The following is a 19444-nucleotide window of genomic DNA, read 5'->3' as shown; positions in this document are numbered from 1 at the left end:
GCCTCCCAGCTCCACAGCCTGTCTGCAAGGCAGGGCGACTCCCAGGTGACTCAGGGCATGAATTGAAGGCAGGGAGCCACAGAAAACAAATGACAGTATGTCGTTTTAAAAACATGTTGCCTTTATTTTTTCTAACACACTGAGACTTGTTAGTTTTGTTAACCTATTAAATGCAGGAGGATGTTTTCCAACTGAAGAACAAAAAGCTTAATGGATTTATGCTAGGTAACCAGCATTGATGTGCTTTTACCTCTTTTTCTTTTAATGGAAAAACAAACTGAACCAACAAAGCTGACGAAGGAGATTATGTTTGATCTCAACACTTCTATATAAGATTCAGTTTACTGGGGTTCAGTTAGCAGATCTTCTCCTGATTTCTAATCCCTGACTCACAGCCAGAAACCATGGCAGGCTATAATAAATGAGAGTAGCTCTGGAAAGTGTTACTATTACAGCATTACCACATTATAAACTGTGCTGCAGCCCATCAGCATAGAAATATTTCATCATAGGAGATTTATATCCATCCGTATATATCCATTCTCTTCCCCTTATCCAATTCAGGGTCACAGGGGGCTGGACTCTATCCCACTTGAAAGGCAGGGTCCTGATAGGTTGTCAGCCAATCCTGAGACTAACATAGAGAGACAGACCACCATTCACAGTCAGCCAATTAAGATAACATGCATTTCTTTGGACAGGGGGAAGAAGCCGGAGTACCCATAAAGAAGCCAGGCAGGCACAGAGGGACCATACAAGATGGATTTTTTTAAATAACTTAATAACTCCACAGTATTTTTTGTCATTATGTTGTGAAGTTTTTTGTTGTTTTTTTTTTAAATCTGAATGCTCCATCTGCCTATCACTTTGCTGCTGGACCACCTGAATTTCCCCAATGAGGGACAATAAGGGATATTTCTATTCTAATCTAATTAAACATCCCTTTTCCAAAGCATAAAAGAGCCACTAGATCCCCTTTTTCTGCCTTTATCTGCTTTTGATAACACAATCATTGTCTGGTCATAAGGGACTGATGTTGCAGTGGTACCAGCAATATCAGTTTAAACACATTGTTTGAACTGTGAGGCTGTTTGCGAATGTAACTTAACACCAAGGTGGCGACTTTCAAAACACAGCAGAATTTTTAGTTACCTGGGCCAGTAAATGTTAAAGAAGTAAAACGTGTATCACCAAACACACGCAGGATTTCTGTGCCACTGACAAAAGTTTGAATTCCCAGGTTTACTTGAAATATAAGGAAACAGAAATTGAACTTGAAATGCATATGAATAAACTTTATTCATTTAGTTGAAAATAAAGACAACACAAATGATTATTTTACAAAAAATAACTAAACATAAACCTCCCTGGACCAAACTTTGCATCCTCTATCCTAAATGTCCCGGGAACATTCCATGGAAAAGCGAAACTCAACAGCAGAAAAGTCTAATTCCATATTACAGCCCAGAGGAGAAAAAGGGGCTAATCCTCATCTTCATCAGAACTGTCATCAGAGTATCCGCTGTACGGAGAGCTGGACTCCAAATGGATGCTACTGTCCGTGTCCACAGACAACACGGAGCTGAGGCTGCTATCTATGGACACCATGCTGCTATCGCTGTTGCTGTTGCTGTTGCTGTTGCTGCTACTGTCATCATCGGGGATCACCATCACCTCTGCAGATTCAGCTGCTGTGAAACACAAAAAGGCAAAAAGTTGCATTTTGCAAACATTTCACGAGGGACTCTCAAGCTCTTTGTCAAACTTTAAAAAGATGAGATCAGCATTGCTCTGTCTTTCAAATTGGAAACAAATCTGATGAAAACTAAAACCACCAACATCAGGACCAGACGATGCTCATTTTCACCACCACTATACCGCACATTAATACACTAACTCAACTATACATAATGTTGTAGCTCCTTCTGTAGGAAAGCTCAATTTTTTTGCAATTTTAATACAGAGAAAATGCTTCATTGTGCTGCCATCTTGTGTTTGAAAAATCCACCTCTCCTCATCACAACCCCACCTGGTGCTATAGGGTGATGATTTGGGGTTGTTTTAGAGCTACGGGACCTGGACACCCTGCAGTCTTTGAGTCGACCATGAATCCTCCGTGTACCAAGGCAATCGAGAGTGAAATATGAAGCCATTTTTTGACAGCTAATGCTTGGCTGAAACTGAGTCATGCAACAAGCAATGATCACAAGCACAGCAGCAAACTACAACAAACTGTATCTGAAAAAGAACAATTAAGGTGCAATAGCCCAAAGTCCAAACCTAAACAACTGAAATGTTACAGTGGGACATTAAGAGAGTTTTGGATAAACAAATACCCACGAACCTCAATAAACTTAACAACACTGTAAAGAACAGTGGGTCAAAATTCCTCCACAACGTGAGAGACTTAAAGTCTTACAGAAAATGGTTACTTCAAGTTATTGCTGCTAAATGACTACAAGCTATAAGCTACTGAATCATGGGGTACACTTAGTTTTTCATAGGACTGAACAAAGTTTTATTTTTCACTATGAACTAAAATGTGACATCAGCATATAAATCCACAGACACCCACAGATGACACACTACTGAACTCCTCCCCGTTGAATAACCCGACCGACTCAACAGCATCAAAGAAACATTTCACTGCTTTCCACTGACCTGATCTGATGACTTCATGGTCAACAGCTCGCTTATCTGAAACAAGGAAAACTTACTCTGAGTGGTTTGTGTTTGTAAGTGAAAGCAGACGTCATAATGCCACACATGCATCTCTGACTGTATTTGATGTAGGACACCACTGTTAACGCACCTCTCACCTTTCCTCTCAGAGATGAGGGTCTGCCGCCTCGCCTTCATGTCCAGGCTCAGGTTTTCCACCATACGGTCGATGCAGTTGTCCAGCGCCAGACAGCGGGTCTGAGACTGGATGGCCTGCCGGCAGATGGGACACTCATCTTTCTTTTTGCGCCACTGATTGATGCAGTAACAGCAGAAGCTATGAGCGCAGTTCAGAATGACGGCCTGCAGGGGATCAACCAAGGTGATGACAGTTAGAGGCGTCTAGTATACAAATCAGCTCAAACACAAAACAACGTATAATAAGTTTCATAATAATTGCTTTTAAACTGTAATCAGCTCTACCTCAATGAAGAGCTCTGAGCAGATGATGCACTGAAGCTCATTCTCCAGCACTTCGGTCACTTGTGTAACTACTTCCTCTTTTTGGGCTCTTGCCTTTTCCTTTTCCTCCTGTAACAGATGAAATGGAGTGAAGCCTCGAAAGCAAAAGCAGGTGGAAATATGTGAAGGGAAAAAAATAAATGCATTAATTAAATATACCTTTGTCACCTCCAACTCCTTGTTTTTGGCCAAGAGAATCTCTTCAAAGCCTTGTCGGGAGAGCGCAAGTTCACCTATCACTTTCTTTTGCTAAGGATTTGTGGAAAACAAATTCACATATTAAAATGTATTCTGCTTTACCAAAATGCAAGCACTCTAAATAATAACAGCTACTGCACACAAATTAGTTTGATCCGACATACTTCTTGCAGGGCCTCTTCAAGCTGCTTTTTTAAAAGCTCCTCTTGTTGCTGCGTTTTCTGCTCCTACAAGCATAAAAGGGTGAAAGAGAATATTTTGAGTTTTGCAATTATTTATGCAAAAATTGTATTCTTTGGATTATAGGTGCAAAAGTATTGGGCCTACACTGCTTAATCTTTGGTATTTGTGAAAGAATGGACCTTTCAAGAGAGCTCACTGAATTTGAGTGTGGTGCTATTGCAACAAGTCAAGTTGGATTTATTTGTACAGCACCATTCAGACACGAGGAAATTCAGAGCACTTTGCAGAGGAATAGAAAGACACATAACCCCCCAATATGAATGCATACTCACATACAATCATGATAAAATATAATAACACTAATAACAGTGGGAAAAACATCCAAGACTAGTTTTTGTCCATCTTCTGTAGAACTGCTCATCACCATGAAACATGCTGAAAGCGTATCAGCATATCATCCCAATATCTGTGCATCTACTTTCACACAGAGGCTGTATTTACTCTCTATGTGAGCGTAGAGGCCTCTATGTTCCTCAATGGATATGCCTCCACAGACCATCATGAACGCAACACCAAATCAGTTGTGCTAAACAATGTTACAGGCAGCACAACATTTTCCAGTGTCTATCATTCGTGCTTTGGGTGAACTGCTCTCATCCGTGAAAAGGAGAGACCTACCAGTTCTGGTATTCTATAGCTAATCCCAATCGGGCACCACAGCGCAGGGCAGTGAGCACAGCCCTCAGCGGAGGACGTCAGCCCCTCAGGCCACCCTTATGAGTCTGTTTCTGACTGTTTGGTCAGAGACACTCACACCAGAGGCCTGCTGGCTGTCAAATAACTAAAATTTAATGACAGATTTGATTTAAAATAGCATCTTACAAAGCAGTGCCAATCAAGCATGAACTGTCACTTGTAGGAGCTTTAAAAAAAAAAAAAAAGTAACAACAAGACAACAAACAGAGGCTATTTTTAAAATGGGTGCTAATGAAGGAACTCCTGTACATAAAAGACACTACAACAAAACAAAAAACAACTCACCTCTAGCAGCCTTTTAGTCTCACTAAAAGACTTCTCTAATGTCTCCATCCTGTGCATTTTAGCTCTGAGTGTATCTAGTTGACCCCGCAGCTCCCTGACCTGCTCCTCTCTGAGCGGGTCAGCCTGTCGGGGCTCCCCCTCCAGGGAGGCGACCTGCCTCTGGGTGTTATCCACCTGCTCCCTTAAGAGCAGAATGTTCTGACTGTACCTGCAGACAATAAACAAGGAAAATAAAACTTCAGAGTAGTATTTTTCACTCATTCTTTTATTACTGGGTACATTTGTTTCTTATCTTGCTATTACTCTGGCTTACATTTGCAAGTTGTCAAAGTCACGGGTAGCACTGGAGCCATCTGAAGGTCGTTCTGCTTGACGGTCATCTCTGCCAGGTCTGGTTCCCTCTGGCTTTATGTGACTGAGTCGCTGCTGACCTTTTAGCGGAGATAAAGGGCAGGGCACTGCCAAGGACTTGTCTGCAGAAGAGCAGCGGTAGAGTTTGGGCTTCGAGGTAGATGGCTCCACTTCTTCCATGGTCAATTTCCTCTTGGGCTTCTTGGATATGTGGGCAGATTTTGAAGTTACTCGCTCTACCAGTTTCTTTGCCAGGAAGCGTTTAATGTCTCTGAGGGGCTTCTGGACGACGACATAGTCAAACTCTGCTTTGTTTCCAATTACAGGAACTCCGAGCTGTATGGAGTCTCCGAGCCTGACCGGATGGGCTTCATCGGAAGGCAGACGAGTTCCATTCACCCAAACACCATTAAGACTCTGAGGGAAAAAAACAGAACCAAAATAATACACTGGTACAGAAACATATTTAAAACTGAATTAACTTGAGAATTTAAATGTACTTTAAAGTCACAAATGCCCAAACCTAAGCTCAGACATATTGCCATTTGCTGGAAATAACAGGACTGTAAAAAGGCATCTATGGATAAATACAAACTCATCACACGGCTGAAAGGCCACACATGCAAATATTAAGTGACCCACTAAATTTCATGGACTTTGTAGCATCTGGTATGACCCAGAGCCGTATCCCAGCTGGGAGACAGGAGTCATTTTCATGTGGTGGCATGACAGAGGTGGTCGACAGATGTCACGAAGGTACCGTGGATTGTTTGTAGTCCATGTGTCTTGTACGGGATGTTCGCACAACAAGCCTACACTACTTAAACATCCTGTCTCCAAGACATTTACACATGGTGGAGAGTAAACTGTTTAAGGATATTTCCTCACACCGAAACAATTTCAGGAGCCGTCTCAGCAGGTGATTCCACTCCTTCGTGTCCAGGACACTGAAACTCTTTTCAAACATGCAACATTTTACAATGATGTCATTCTGCCGTTCAGACTGTAGGTCATGTCCACGTTAACGTTCCCCACCACAGCTTCATTCAGAGACACATACAAAAGGGATGGGCGACAGAGCAGTTACTAATTTTTGTACATGAGATTACCAAAGACTACATAGTTGAGTTCAGAAAGCAAAATGAAAGCAAGTATGAAAGACAGAGATTTATTCATGAACTGCACGCGGATAGGCTGAGGCTGAAATGGAACAAACCGACAGGTGTTACAACCGAGAGCTTACAGAGAGAAATTTTGGACTTTTTAAGCAGATCCCAGATAAAGACACTGAAATGAACCCATAACTGGAACTGGTATTTTTCCATTGTATTGTACACCAGGATGTGTTGCATAAGTCAGTGCTAAAAATGAACACATTACTGATGCTTGTTGCACTTTTGATTCCCTACTGCAGAGAACTTCGAGTCAGTATCAGCGCTGGATTTGAATTCTTCTCTCAAAAAGGAGAACTTTCAACACATAAGGAGGCATGCACAGAAGATGTTGGTCCTCTTTGAATCTAACTTCATACGTAAACAGACATTCTTATTAATGAAGTTTATCAAATCCCACCTTAGTGCTGACAGTGAACCGGACTTTAACACACTTGTTAAAGGCCAAAACAGACTAGATTTCATTCACGAGTAAGGAAGAAAAAGACAAAACTGCAGATGAAGAAATTTACACTACAAGTAAAATACCATAGCATGGAAAGTTTGCATAAGGATGCACACTGTCTTAACAATCTTTGGGGAAATGTTCATTAAATAGTAATGATAAAATATTGGCAGTTTAACTTAATCTATTTCACATTTTCAATGCCTAACATCTAATGTGATTTGATGTTGCTGTTGAAGGTCCTGAACCTTTGGCCTTCTGCATTTTAGTATACCTCAGAACATAAAACAGTATATGATTAGTATGGTATTGATGTTCACCTTTCATCTCATGTTTCTAGAGTTATAAGGGTTTGAAACTTTTGCTATTTGTGTATGTATAATTTGTGGTATCTGTTGCACAGTTTGACTTGTTGCAATACTTATTTTGCCGTTATTATATAAAGATGTGCGTGACAGATAAATACCACGAAAAGATTTACAGAATAACAAACTTCCTACAACACAAATGGGCAAAATTGGCATTCCCTGACATCCTTTTTTTGTGATGAACACATAAATACATAGAAAAGTTGACAATGCTGATGCTCAAGTGTATTTATGGCTTTATGTCACAGTAAACCAGACTGACTCAAAACTTCACCAAATGCCAACATAATACTGGTGGGTTTTAAAACATGAACCCATTCTTAGCTTTTAGATATTCGCACACTAATTGGGTTTGGCATAATTTAGTAATATGCGCATCATGTTTTAATTTCGTGTGGCTCTATTTATTTTATCCACGTCAGCATGCCTCCCTTAGAGAAAGTGCTGCCCATCCCTGCACAGGACTTGTACCAAAGACCTCTAGCACAGCTGTAAAATATATTTCACAATAAAGCTCGTTGTCACCTTCTTGTCTGTCACTGTCCAGTGGCCGTCTTCACTTTGCCTGAAAGTGCAGTGCAGTCTGGAGATCATTAGGGGACAGGTGGGAGACAGTAGTTGGTAGGTTACATCCACACCACGTCCAATGGTGATCTGCACAGCCAAAAATAAACATGTTAGTTAGCTCCAGTCTGCATCTCCGGTTTTATAAAAACGGACAGGGACACTCTTCAGCTTAAAACACTTCTTAATTATTAACCATAAATTGGGGGTAATGTTCCCCCAACATGTAAACTGGAATCTGCCGTGAACTTCAGCAAGCTTCATGTTAGTATAAATATAGCACGTTAGCTAACATTAGCAAGCTGCACCTCTGTGTTTTCGAACAAGCGAAGCCAGTCTGAGTTCCTCCCGACTCTCATCAGACAAAAAACCTCCGAGTCCGGATATTCATCGTCTTCAGCCGCACAGCAATCCGCCGCCGTCTCTTTATCCATCTTATCTCATTCTGTCAGCGGCCAAGTCGTCCGAAAGGACACCACTAGCTGCGCTGTTTCAGCTCCTCCGCCACATCCCGACATACTGGGAGAAACCGGAAGACATTTCGATTTCTTTCAAAATAAAGGCCACAGATGTGCTTCAACGCTTATCTTTGGACAGCCCATGAATCACTTGGATCCCTCTAAAATCATTTAGTTGTTTTTTTTTATTAATTCAAAATTTATTCAGCTTTTGCAGACCCAAAGTAGAAATATTACGGTGTCCATGAACATATTACAGTAGGGAGAAAACAAGACGTAGAGTTTTACGTGCGGGAAACGTTTCGTCACTCATTCAAGTAACTTCTATCTTAGCTGACTGCAGGTTTCATTCTAAACAGTGTATTCACATAATGCGAATATACTGTTTATAGAGTTGCTAATAAGGTCTAGGATTTCATTGCCTGCATGACTGAGCAACCATCAAGACAAATAAATAAATAAATAAATAAATGAAATAACACTTTTAAATTTTATAATAAAAGGTAATCATGTGGACCCTGTTAGTGTTGTAATAACACGTTTAACTTGAAACCTTTTAATTATTCCTACATATAATAAGTTTGTGTTCGTTAGCTTGCATTTTGTATTGCCTTAAGACACTGTAGACGTCTATGATTTCTCTTGTTTTGATCGCTTGGTAAGCACATTGAGTATAAGTGTAAAGAATGGTGCTATATAAATAAAACAGTCACAATCATATTGTATTTTATTATAAATATTATTTGGGGGGTTTTCGTTGGAGCTTGTGTTTACTGTTTTTTAAAATTCAAAACAGTGTAGTGAAAGATCCTTATACCTAAAAAGAAAAGAAAAAAATAAAATAAAAAGTGGAGAATACATAAAAAAACAAAACAACCCCAAACAGCCAAACATGAACACTGTTACTTTGCAGTATTTTAACTGTAGTACTGCTTCATAGCTGTTGCTGGTGTATACAGTTGTTAAAAATCCCTGCACCTTTAAATAAAATAGCTCTTCTTTCTCCCCGCAGCACTCAAACCTCAAACGCGCCGCGGTGCTCTTCGCCCATTCGGGCGACCCCGAGTCCCGAAACGCGCGCACCCCGAGCTCCAGGCGGGACTTCCTTTCTCCTGCGGATGCGCTGATATTAGGGTGAGCAGGCAGAAAGGGCTTGGTCGGAGTGTCACCGGTCTATCCGCGCGCCTCTGGACAGCAGATGACCTGGCCGACGACTCCGCTGCCGCTGAAGCCCCGTAGATGAATCTCCTCCTCGGCTATGCTGCCCTGAGAGCGCCGCGAGTATCCGCCCCGCCAACATGTCTGATGTCAACAAGACTATTCAGAAATGGCACGCCAGTTTTAAGAAAGGCACAGACTTTGACTCGTGGGGACAATTAGTGGAGGCTATAGATGAGTACCAAATGTAAGTTGCATTCAACATGTGTGTCCTGTGTGTCCACAGCGCTGGTTTAACCCGAACGCAGTCCGGGCGCTGTGCTTCTTCTTCTTCTTCTTCTTCTTTTTTTTTAAAAATTATTATTTTTCCCTTCTCTGGGTCGCCTGTCCCTAAAATCTGCGGGGAAACATGTAGGAGACAGTAGGTGCAAGAAGTTAGCCCGTGTGCTGTCAGTCAGCTCTCGGAGCAGTAAATAAACCCTACCATCCATGACGTGATGTGGCAGTTGTTGCAGTGGGGAGCAGATGTGTTGCCTGATGCATCCTAGCTCTGTCCACAGCAGCACTTTAGAGTTTAAGGGAGAGTCCGTCCATGTAGCCTGTCATGGAAAATCGGTCGGAGCTGCGAGCAGTCTGTTTCATTATGTGTCATGCAATGCAGAAACGGGCCAGTATTCCTCAGAGTGTTGGGAAACAGTCAGCCACACCCTCTCATTGTTATGGGTGGGTTTCATCTGCTGAGTGAGGAATGGTTTCTGCTTCTCAGACCAGATCTTTGTCTTTGCAATTTCCTTAAAATGCGCCCAGCTTCTCTCCCAGTTAATAGTTTATTTAAAACTGCACTAACAATGCAAAAATCTAGATCACTGCAGCGGCTTCTACTGTCCGCAGGGGGGCGCACAGACACACACCTTACCTTATAGGAGTCTTGCAGGGTCTTGCAGTGAATCATTAACGCGTCTAACTGTGTTTCATGTGGGTTCGTTTAGTTTGGCAAGACAACTGCAAAAAGAAGTCCAGTCAGCAAATTCATCAGACTTCACCGAAGAGCAGAAGGTAATCATTACATCCGCCTGCAGCTTCTGCACCGGAGTGCCTGTCACTTTACTTAAACTAACGAGTGTTTTTTTTTTTTTCTTTTAAAGAAAACTCTGGCAAAGATTGCAACATGTCTGGAGATGAGAAGTGCCAGTTTGCAGGTTTGTATAGGAGTCTGCGTGATTAGTAGCTACAAAAAGGAGGCCGTATCCAGGTTTTCAGAGATGCTGAGGTCATCGTTATTATATAAAAGTAAAATTTGAGCATCGGCAGTTTTACTTATGCATATAACACTTTTGAAAGTGGTCTTGAGCAATAGTTTTCCAGGCTTTCTGAAGGTCTTTCAAAGTTTGTCTTTGGACATTGGCCAATGGTCAGGTCCACTCCTTGTACCTGACCATTTCCAAAGGGAAGTTTTTCCTTGTTAAGTCACTTAACACTAACCAGTGACTCATTCAAGCATAAAAAGGCACCTAATTCAAGGGGTAAAACGGTCTTGTATCTACACATAACAGGCAACTTAGCAAATAAATGATTTAAAATGTTATCTTTAGACACTTTGAGTTTTAAAAGGCATAAAATTGTGATTGTTGGACTAAGTGATTCCCAAAGAGCTATAACTGAAAAGGTGTCCTTAAAATAAGATAAGGAAAAGTGTCAAGTATAGAAGAAAAGAAGTGAGAGGCCTAAAATACAAAACAGTACTTCAAAGCCTTAAGAAACCAGAAAAAATCCATCAAAAACCTGACACATGGACCTGAGAGATCCATCTGACCCTTCAGCTGAGCCATGTACTGTTCAACAAAGCCTCATCAGAAATGGTCTCAGTGGAAGGGTGGCTGTCAGGAAGGCGTTCTTAAGGAAAGGAAACGGGGAGGAAAGGCTGAGGGATGCCAAATTAAACAAGAACTGGACTCGAAATCAGTGCCAAAAGGTTTTATGGAGTGATGAATCCAAGTTTGACATTTTTGGTTCAAATCATCATCGGTAAGTATAGAAGGGGTCAGGAGAGAGGTGTAGCGGTGGGTGTCTACACCCATCTGTAAAACCTTGTAATGATTTGGGGCTGCGTTTCTGCCAGTGTGCATTAGGGATCTTGTTAAAATCGATGGAATAAGAACACAGAAAAGTACAATCAGATTCTGGTCCGTCCAGAAAGTGTTTGATAATGGCGTTATTTTTCTGCCCAAACACACTGCCAATGCAGGAAAAGTATTCCTGAATAGAGAAACACACAAAGAGTCACTGTCAGTCGTGGATTGACCTCCCCTGAGCCTGAACCTCAACATTAATGTGAGATAAGTGTGAGATCGTCTCACATTGAACAGAAGACGACCAACTTCCAAGAAAGAGCTGTAAATGTCATTCAAGAAGCCTGGAGAGCTGTTTCTGAAGACTACCTAAAGAAACCATAAGAAAGCTTGACTAAGAGACGTCAGTTCATGATGAATAAAAGTGATCATAAATCTTGGCTTTCAAGCTCGTTAGAGTTGTTTTTGCCTTGTATGCTGTATGTTTACACACTTTTCTATTTCCCATTATGAATAAATTAGGGGTGGCTCAAGACTTATGCACAGCGCTGCAAAAAATTACATTTTTTCCTGAGGAAAAACAAATACTGAACATATCTTTTGTCTGGGTTTCTTCAGTGCACTCAGTCAAAGGAAGAGTTCAACTTAGAAGACCTGAAGAAACTGGAAACCAGTAAGTGTATGACTGGGTTTTTTCCTGGCTCGAAATGGGCCTCTAAGGGGCGACTCTGCAGAAAAACATGATTGATGTGTGTACAGTAAAGGTGCTGAAACTGTGTGGCCTTATTTGACAGAACTCTACATGCATTTCTGGGCATTTTGCAAACAAATGTTTATTACACTTTAGTAAATGAAAGACGAATTTAAAATGTTGATCTGGTGATTTTTCTTTTTTCCTTTTGCTCTGGCCTGTGGAAACAATTTCTCTATGAAGGAAAAACACTGATGGACAATTTACTGGATATTCTGACATGTTTTAATAGTGATATAATCAACCTAACTCCTTTTTCTTCAACAGTAATTAGAAATGTACTCACCTACAACAAAGAGTTTCCATTCGATGTTCAGCCGGTGCCGTTAAGGTAAAAATCCATCACTGGTGTTATTACTGCTTTGGGCTCGTGCTGCATGTGTCATTGTCTCTCAACATTACTGGATTTACAGATTTTTGTGAATTAATACAATAAAAGAATAACTAATAGATCAACATGAGTCATGTAATCACACACAAGCGTTGATAATTTTATCTTCAGGTCTCTAAAAAAAAAAGTGTGTCTGTGAAGGGGGGCACACGCTTTAAATATTTTCCTTACAGGGATATGTAAACTTTATCAGTCCAATGAATCAGGTGTTTTGGGGGGGCGGGTTTGTGTTCCTTGCCATCAGGAAAATCTTTGCTCCAGGTGAAGAGGAGAACCTCGAGCTGGAAGAGGAGGAGGATGCCACAGCGGGAGCAGGTTCAACAGAAGCTTTTCCGCCACGGGCTCCTGGTGCGTTACACCTGTTTATCACCCGCTTGAGTTCACATGTCATTGTTACATGTTGTCGTGTTTTGGAGGATCATCTGACCGTGTGTGTTTGCTTTTTTTTTTTGTCTTTTCTGTTGGTGCCGTGCATGGCTTCACCGCTCATTCCCGCCTGCTTCATTAGCAGCTTTGCAAGGTACAGCTTATGAATGAAAGGCGTTTGAATCTGTCCTCTATTGCATGACTGTGAATAATCCTGCCTCATTCAGAGTTAATTTTAGAACTAGATGCGTATATGTGACTGGAAGGTGAAGTTAATGATTCACTCTTTCACCAACAGAAAGCTTTTCCACTGATCAAGGTAGCCTGATTCCATCAGCTTTGGCCAAACAGATTTTTTTTCAGAGCTCATTTATTAAAATCAGAAATATTTCCTTTATTAGAGTTAAGTACTTTATGGTAAATGTGATGATTTGGCTCTGAGATCATTTCTGTCCTCAGAGGATGTGTTATACCCAACCTAACATCTCCTTGTTCCATCATCATTCCAAAGTGAGGTTTCGAAAACTCTAAATATACAGTTGTGGTCAGACGTTTATACATAGTCATCATGGGCATGAATGTCATGGTAATTTTGGGCTTTTAATAATTTCTTTGACCTGTTATTTTTTCCAGGGTGGATGGATTGTACAGCATGCAGCTTTAGTGACTTTAAAAAAGCAAGATTTGCTTGCACAAATTTTTATTTATTTGGTATTTTGTCGAATCCACACAGGGTCCATGCACCTGCAATGACATTTTGTTAAATGTCCCTTAAGTTGCACCTTAAGCAGACGCTTTTGGTAACCACCAAGAAGCTTCTGGCATAATTCTAATTGGATATTTGAACACTCTTCTCAGCAGAATTAGTAGAGTTTATTTAAATTGCTTGATTTCCTGGAGGAGAGCTGGCTTTTAAGCGTAGTCCAAAAATAGGGAAGTTTATTTTAAGGGCTTAATGTTAGCCTGCTTCCCATTTTCCTAGTTTTGATTTGCATTTGGGAACATTGTCCTGTTGGAACACCCAACTGTGACAAAGTTTCAACCGTCTAGCTGCTGATTTGAGGTTAGATGGAAGGATTTGGAGGCCCTAGCGCGTGATGCTCGACAGTCGGTACAATTTTCTTTGGTTTGAAAGCCTCACCGTTACGACCCCAAACATACCTCTTGTCATTGTGGCCAAATAACTCAATCTCTGTCTCGTCTGACCATAACAGTTTTCTCCAGAAGGCATTTGGCTTGTTCATGTGGTGCAAATTTCAGTTGTGGGTTTTGGAGCAGGAGCTTCTTTCTTGGTCAGCATCGTCTCAGTCTATGATGATTGTGTCACCGTGGACAGAGATGCTGGTGTTTCAGACGTTTCCAGTTCATGTGAAGTTTGCGCCTCATTGGTTCCTGGTTTTAAGTTGTTTGATCCAGGAATCTGCAGTTGTTTAGAAATTTCTCCAAGAGACCTTCTTAACTTGATCAATCTAATGAGTCCCGTCAAACAAATCTTTGTTTTATGCCGGCAAAGATTTTCTGCTAGTTGTAGTCAATAACAACTGCTAACGAGAAGTTAGAAGGCCTCAGCCTTGCTAAGTTAAAAGACATTGTTGATTGTATGCGGATGTATGTATAGATTTGAGCCTGTTTGTATACCTTTGACCCTATGGAGATGAGAAAAAAATGCAAAATATATTAAAACTTGTGTTATTAAAGCTGTATGCTGCACTATTATTCTATCCTGGAAAAAACAGTTCACAGAAACTATTAAAAAGCCAAAAAACTACCACGGCATTCATGCCCATGATGAGTGTGTGAGAGTCATTGATGACCTTTTCTAAAAGTGTTCACATAGGATGCTGCGAAATTTGATCCAACAGAAAAGAAGCACAATAAATTCTGTGTCCAATTTAATCATAATGAAACCAAAAGTACGTGAGATTCTCGGGATGGGGGCGAATAGAGGAACCCATATTTTTGTGCTTACAATAGCTCAAACTATATATAAATGTGAGTAATGTACAAGGAGCAGCAGACTTCTTGGCTCAAATCCCAGCAATTACTTGCAGCCCTAATTTTAAATGAGCCTTAACTTTGATTTAAGTAGTCACAAGGGCTTAAAACACATGTGCAGGACTGCCAGTCAGATCCATTAAACTCCACAGTGTACGGTGGGAAACTTTGCCCCCAAATTAGGGTCAAAACGACAACATAATTTGGTCACGTGTTTCCTATTTCCACTGTTGATTGGCTCGTTGGCTGTGTTGTATTCCCTTCTGTTTTAATGTGTCTTTATCTTCTTTCAGATGATGGTTTTTGGTTCACAGCTACAGCTTTGATATTTTTTTGGTTCACTTTATTTCCTCTCGCCAGCTTTGTTTCCTGCTGTAGTTCAAACTTTATTTAGCTAAAGAGATTTAAACCTCTGTAAACTAACTTTTTACTGGCAAACTGCCTGTAGACAAAGCCCCAAAGACAGATATCCATCAGGAAGTGATAGGGACTTAAAGGAGAATGGATTAAACGCATCATTCCTATGGATTGATCAAAATGTGTAAAACTGGTTTGCCAAAATCCCCAACTTGAAACCAGTTTTTAAAACCAGTTCTAACTGCTAATATCTTCTGACCTTTGTCCTTTTATAGGTACCTTGTTACCACGGCTACCCTCAGAGCCTGGGATGACGCTACTTACAATAAGGATTGAAAAAATTGGGTTAAAGGACGCCGGACAGTGCATTGATCCTTACATGACCATCAGTGTCAAAGGTACAGATCCCACAGTGCACGCCTTCAGCAGGCTGGCCTGGAGTTGCTTTTATAACCTTCACAGCTGCTGCTTTCAGATTGGACACACCCTCTTTTCAGCTGTACTCCCACGCTCTCTGTCCCCTGTACATGAAAACCTCTCCGCCTTTTCCTGTGGCTGCAGATGTAAACGGTGTCGATCTGAACCCGGTGCAGGATACCCCCGTGGCCACCAGAAAGGAAGACACGTACATTCACTTCAGTGTGGACGTGGAGGTCCAGAGACATGTGGAGAAATTACCAAAAGGTAGTCCCCGCCACACGCTGGGTTCACAGCATGCCAAGTAATTTGTGTGATTTTTTTTTTTTTTTTTTTTTTTTTTTTTTTTTTGCTCAGCGTTCTCCGAGTAGAGGCAAGAGAGCTCCTGCGGGGAGGAGCGGACGACTAGAAAATAAACCTGCAGTGAAAATAAAGCTGTTTTTACACATAAACAAAAACTCCAGGCAGTCCTTCTCACATGTAGCAGATATAAAGAGATGTCTGTGTAGTTTGTGCAGGAGCCAGGAAAGAAGACCACTTGCTGGCTATGAATTCTCCACACTTTACTATTAGTTAATGGTTAATTATTACTGCATAGGTGGCACCTATGTGACCTATGTGGCACCTAAGTTAATTCAATTCAATTAATTTCAGTTCTATTTATATAACGCCAAATCACAACGGCGCCTAAGAGCGCTTTATATTGTAAGGTAAAGACCCCAACCATCAAACGCCCCCCTTTGAACAAGCACTTGGCGACAGTGGGAAGAAAAAACTCACTTTTAACAGGAAGAAACCTCACGCACAACCAAGCCCAGGAAGAGACAGCAACCTGCTGCAAATTTAGAAATATTGTCACCTAGGATTTTGAAATTGATACCATGGATGTATCGCTTAAAAGATCTCATGCAAGTTCTTATCTCAGTTAACTCGATCTCAAGGTCAGAGGTTATGTTTTCTGAAAATCTTGTGAATGCGATAACTTGGGAACAAGGGGAATTTGAAATTGATACAATAGGTGTATCCCTCTGGCCAGCACCAGTATTTTTCCTGATTTAATGTGACTATTAAACATATTCTCTCATATCCTCCTTTAACATTTGAGGTACGTTTACATTTTTTCCAGGAGCAGCTATCTTCTTTGAATTCAAGCACTACAAACCCAAAAAGAGGTTCACCAGCACAAAGTGTTTTGCCTTCATGGAAATGGACGAGATCAAACCCGGGCCGATCGTAATTGAGCTGTGAGTCTCACCGTCCAATGAGCGTTTTCCAGCGTGAACTGGAGAAAAATCTTCTCTCGATTGTGGAGTGAAAACTGCTCCTGTGTTTCATTTCAGGTACAAGAAGCCCACGGACTTTAAGAGGAAGAAACTGCAGCTTCTCACAAAGAAACCACTTTATCTCCATCTTCATCAGACGTTACACAAAGACAGCTAAGTCGGACCACGCTTCGAACCTTCGAAGGCCTCTCTCACATCCACATCCAGCAAAATGTGGTGTTCCCCCTCATCGCATCAAGCAATACTAAAAAAACAACAACAAAAAACCTGTGGTATTTTTTTTTTTATTTTTTCCATGAGTATTTGAAGAAAGTAAAGTGAACAGAGCTGGATTCCTGTCGCATCAGCTCACACTCAGATTTTAAAGTCTTTGATTTTGTTGTGAAGTGTAGGAAATACCAAGTTTTCCAGAATCCAGAAGTAGCATGTTCAAACCACCTCATTTCAGTCTTCCGTAGCTCACTGATTTTTTTTCTTTTTTTCCCCCCGAAAAAAAGAAAAAAAATCAGTGAGCTACGGAAGAGGCCGTGAGCATCTGCATCTGAATCCTTCAATGTTCAGTTTAGACTTTTAAGTTCGGCAAACCAAGGAAGACATGAAATAAATTAAAGACAAAACAGCGACAGCTTGTTCCATTGAGCCACAAAAGAAGTGCTTTTTGTAATCCGGGTGTATTTATGAGGTCCGGAGTGCACTACAATAATAAACTTTTATCATTTTTAGTTATGAACGGTTCATAATCACACATCTAAAACAGGTATAACAGACGCAAGAGAGACGAGTCCTGACGTTTCCTCATTTTGTCTTAAAACTAGTGAATTAACAGAAATTTAAAGGGGCACTAACCTGACAAAGAATCTGTTTACTGCCTGTCGCAGACTCTGTCTCACAGTTTTGTTTCCTGCTTTAACATTTACAGTTCCTGACATTTAGCAGCTTTGAATTAAAGGTGGCTTATTTTGCACAGATTCAGCTGCCGCCAGCTCACTAAGTAACATGTTGTAAGTTTCCCCGCTCAAAATGTCAAACTGTATCTGTTTAAACTTACACTCACTGGACACTTTATTAGGCTATATCTTCTTTTCTTTTTTTTTCAACTGCACATCCACGATGCAAATGCCTGTGAGTTGTTCCACCACATCCTAAAGGTGCTCTGCTGGATTGAGGTCTAAGGACTGGAGAGGCCATTTGAGTGCAGTAAACCTGTTGTCATGTTCGAGAAAGCAGTTTGAGATGGTTTAAGTTTTGCGATCTGGTGTGGTATCCTGCTGGAAGCAGCCATTAGTAGATGGGAACACTGGTCATAAAGGGATAGACGTGGTCAGCGACAATACTCAGGTAGGCTGTGGTGTTTAAACAATGCTCAGTTGGTACCAAGGGGCCCAAAGCATGCCATTCCATTCACCAGCATTTGAACCAGTGTACCTAACGAAGTGCAAGTCATGCAAGAATTGTGCCATTGGAAGTAAACGTGCATATCATTTGAAAAGTACATTTTTAATTTTCATTTGTAATTAAACACTAAGCAAACTCAGTCTGCACTTCATACTGGTTTAGTGAGTAGTCACATTCAGGTTTATAATGACTCAAGTGGGGCCATCACAGGTAACATCTTCAATTTAATCAATGTTTTTTTCTTTTTAAACTTGTAGCACATGTAAAGTGATACTGGTTTTAAAAAAAAAACGGTTGGGTTTTTCAGAAAAAATCACAAAGGGAGACGTTTAATGTCCCTATAAATCTGACAGTGGCCACGTGTCAGCGTGGATTTAGAAACGTAGAGGGAAAGAGATGCAGCACGGTCTGCATACTGTGGAAGTGTCTCGCCATGAAGCGGATGTTTAGCACCGGTTTCCGATACGCAGTGTTGGATCACATGCTGTCGTAACCACACAGAGGGTTTTAATCCACTGTTACGTTGCAGATTTCGTGTTGGCTCTGTGTGAATGGGATTACGTTCAGAACTGTTCTCATGCGCTTGTGCTCTTCTTTTTATTCTAGAGACCTCTTTCTTTTCTCGAGCTTTTCACATCTTTCTTTCCATTTTGACTCTATAGATGTTCTTCACTAAAACGTCTTGTAATTTTTGATTTTTAGATTTTATTTTTGTAATGTCACAAAAAAAATCTGGACTGTAAATTAACTGTAAGATACACTAACTGATGAATATACAGTAACCGTGTGTATGTGTGAAGTGCTCTGATGTGGCAGGAGTGAGAACTGTGGAGTGTTTTCGTTTTGGCAGAATGAAGGAAATTGTATCAAACATTTACGGCGTGTTTAATTTCTAATAAACTACAAATGAGGCAGTGTGTTGATTTATTTGAACTGATATTTTTCGAGTGAGGAAAAGTTTATACATTAATATACTGAAATAGAAAAGTTAATATCAAGAAGTGATGCTATTAAGTATTTCAAACTCTACGAATAAAAATGTTTAATGTGAAGATGATGTAAAGACAGAAAATTGAGTTATAATTAGCACAGATCAGCACGGACGTATGACTTTATGTAGCCGAGGTATCGTGTTTTGCTTCTTTAACATTTTGTCAGATTTACAAACCAAAAAAAAAAAAAAAAGGAAACAGGAAGGTTCCTGGTTCAAATCCCCTGCTTTGGCCAGGGTACTTTCTGTGCAGGTTACCTCTGGGTATTCCAGCTTCCTGAATATTCGGGTAAATGTGGTTTGTAAGA

At 40.7% G+C, this 19444-nt stretch overlaps 2 protein-coding genes across 4 annotated transcripts; one reads left to right on the top strand and one right to left on the bottom strand.

Moving 5' to 3' along the window:
* Positions 1-1405: 1405 nt before the first annotated feature.
* rnf8 (ring finger protein 8, E3 ubiquitin protein ligase) lies at positions 1406-8024 on the bottom strand. 2 transcript variants are annotated; one of them, XM_085381731.1, is made up of 10 exons: positions 7814-8024; positions 7467-7595; positions 4919-5373; positions 4606-4813; positions 3546-3608; positions 3343-3432; positions 3145-3252; positions 2820-3024; positions 2662-2697; positions 1406-1691 (listed from the first exon to the last, which is right to left on the bottom strand). In XM_085381731.1, the coding sequence occupies exons 1-10, from the start codon at positions 7937-7939 to the stop codon at positions 1483-1485; spliced, it is 1629 nt and encodes a 542-aa protein (XP_085237857.1). In that variant the 5' UTR covers positions 7940-8024; the 3' UTR covers positions 1406-1482. The 2 variants fall into 2 exon arrangements, with proteins under 2 accessions (XP_085237857.1, XP_085237858.1); XM_085381732.1 differs by having other exon boundaries at positions 1582-1691; positions 2813-3024.
* A 956-nt stretch (positions 8025-8980) lies between these two features.
* Positions 8981-19059, top strand: aida (axin interactor, dorsalization associated). 2 transcript variants are annotated; one of them, XM_085381736.1, is made up of 11 exons: positions 8981-9368; positions 10111-10177; positions 10267-10320; positions 11809-11863; positions 12209-12272; positions 12577-12680; positions 12841-12852; positions 15326-15448; positions 15612-15734; positions 16594-16711; positions 16808-19059. In XM_085381736.1, the coding sequence occupies exons 1-11, from the start codon at positions 9262-9264 to the stop codon at positions 16905-16907; spliced, it is 927 nt and encodes a 308-aa protein (XP_085237862.1). In that variant the 5' UTR covers positions 8981-9261; the 3' UTR covers positions 16908-19059. The 2 variants fall into 2 exon arrangements, with proteins under 2 accessions (XP_085237862.1, XP_085237863.1); XM_085381737.1 differs by lacking the exon at positions 12841-12852.
* The last annotated feature ends 385 nt before the right edge of the window (positions 19060-19444 follow it).

This window comes from Rhamphochromis longiceps, linkage group LG15, assembly GCF_057381845.1.
Source record: "Rhamphochromis longiceps isolate RC_006_pf linkage group LG15, R_longiceps_female_GT1.1, whole genome shotgun sequence".
NCBI lineage: Eukaryota > Metazoa > Chordata > Actinopteri > Cichliformes > Cichlidae > Rhamphochromis > Rhamphochromis longiceps.
Note: the sequence above shows the minus strand (reverse complement) of the source record. Positions and strands in the feature narration are given on the sequence as shown.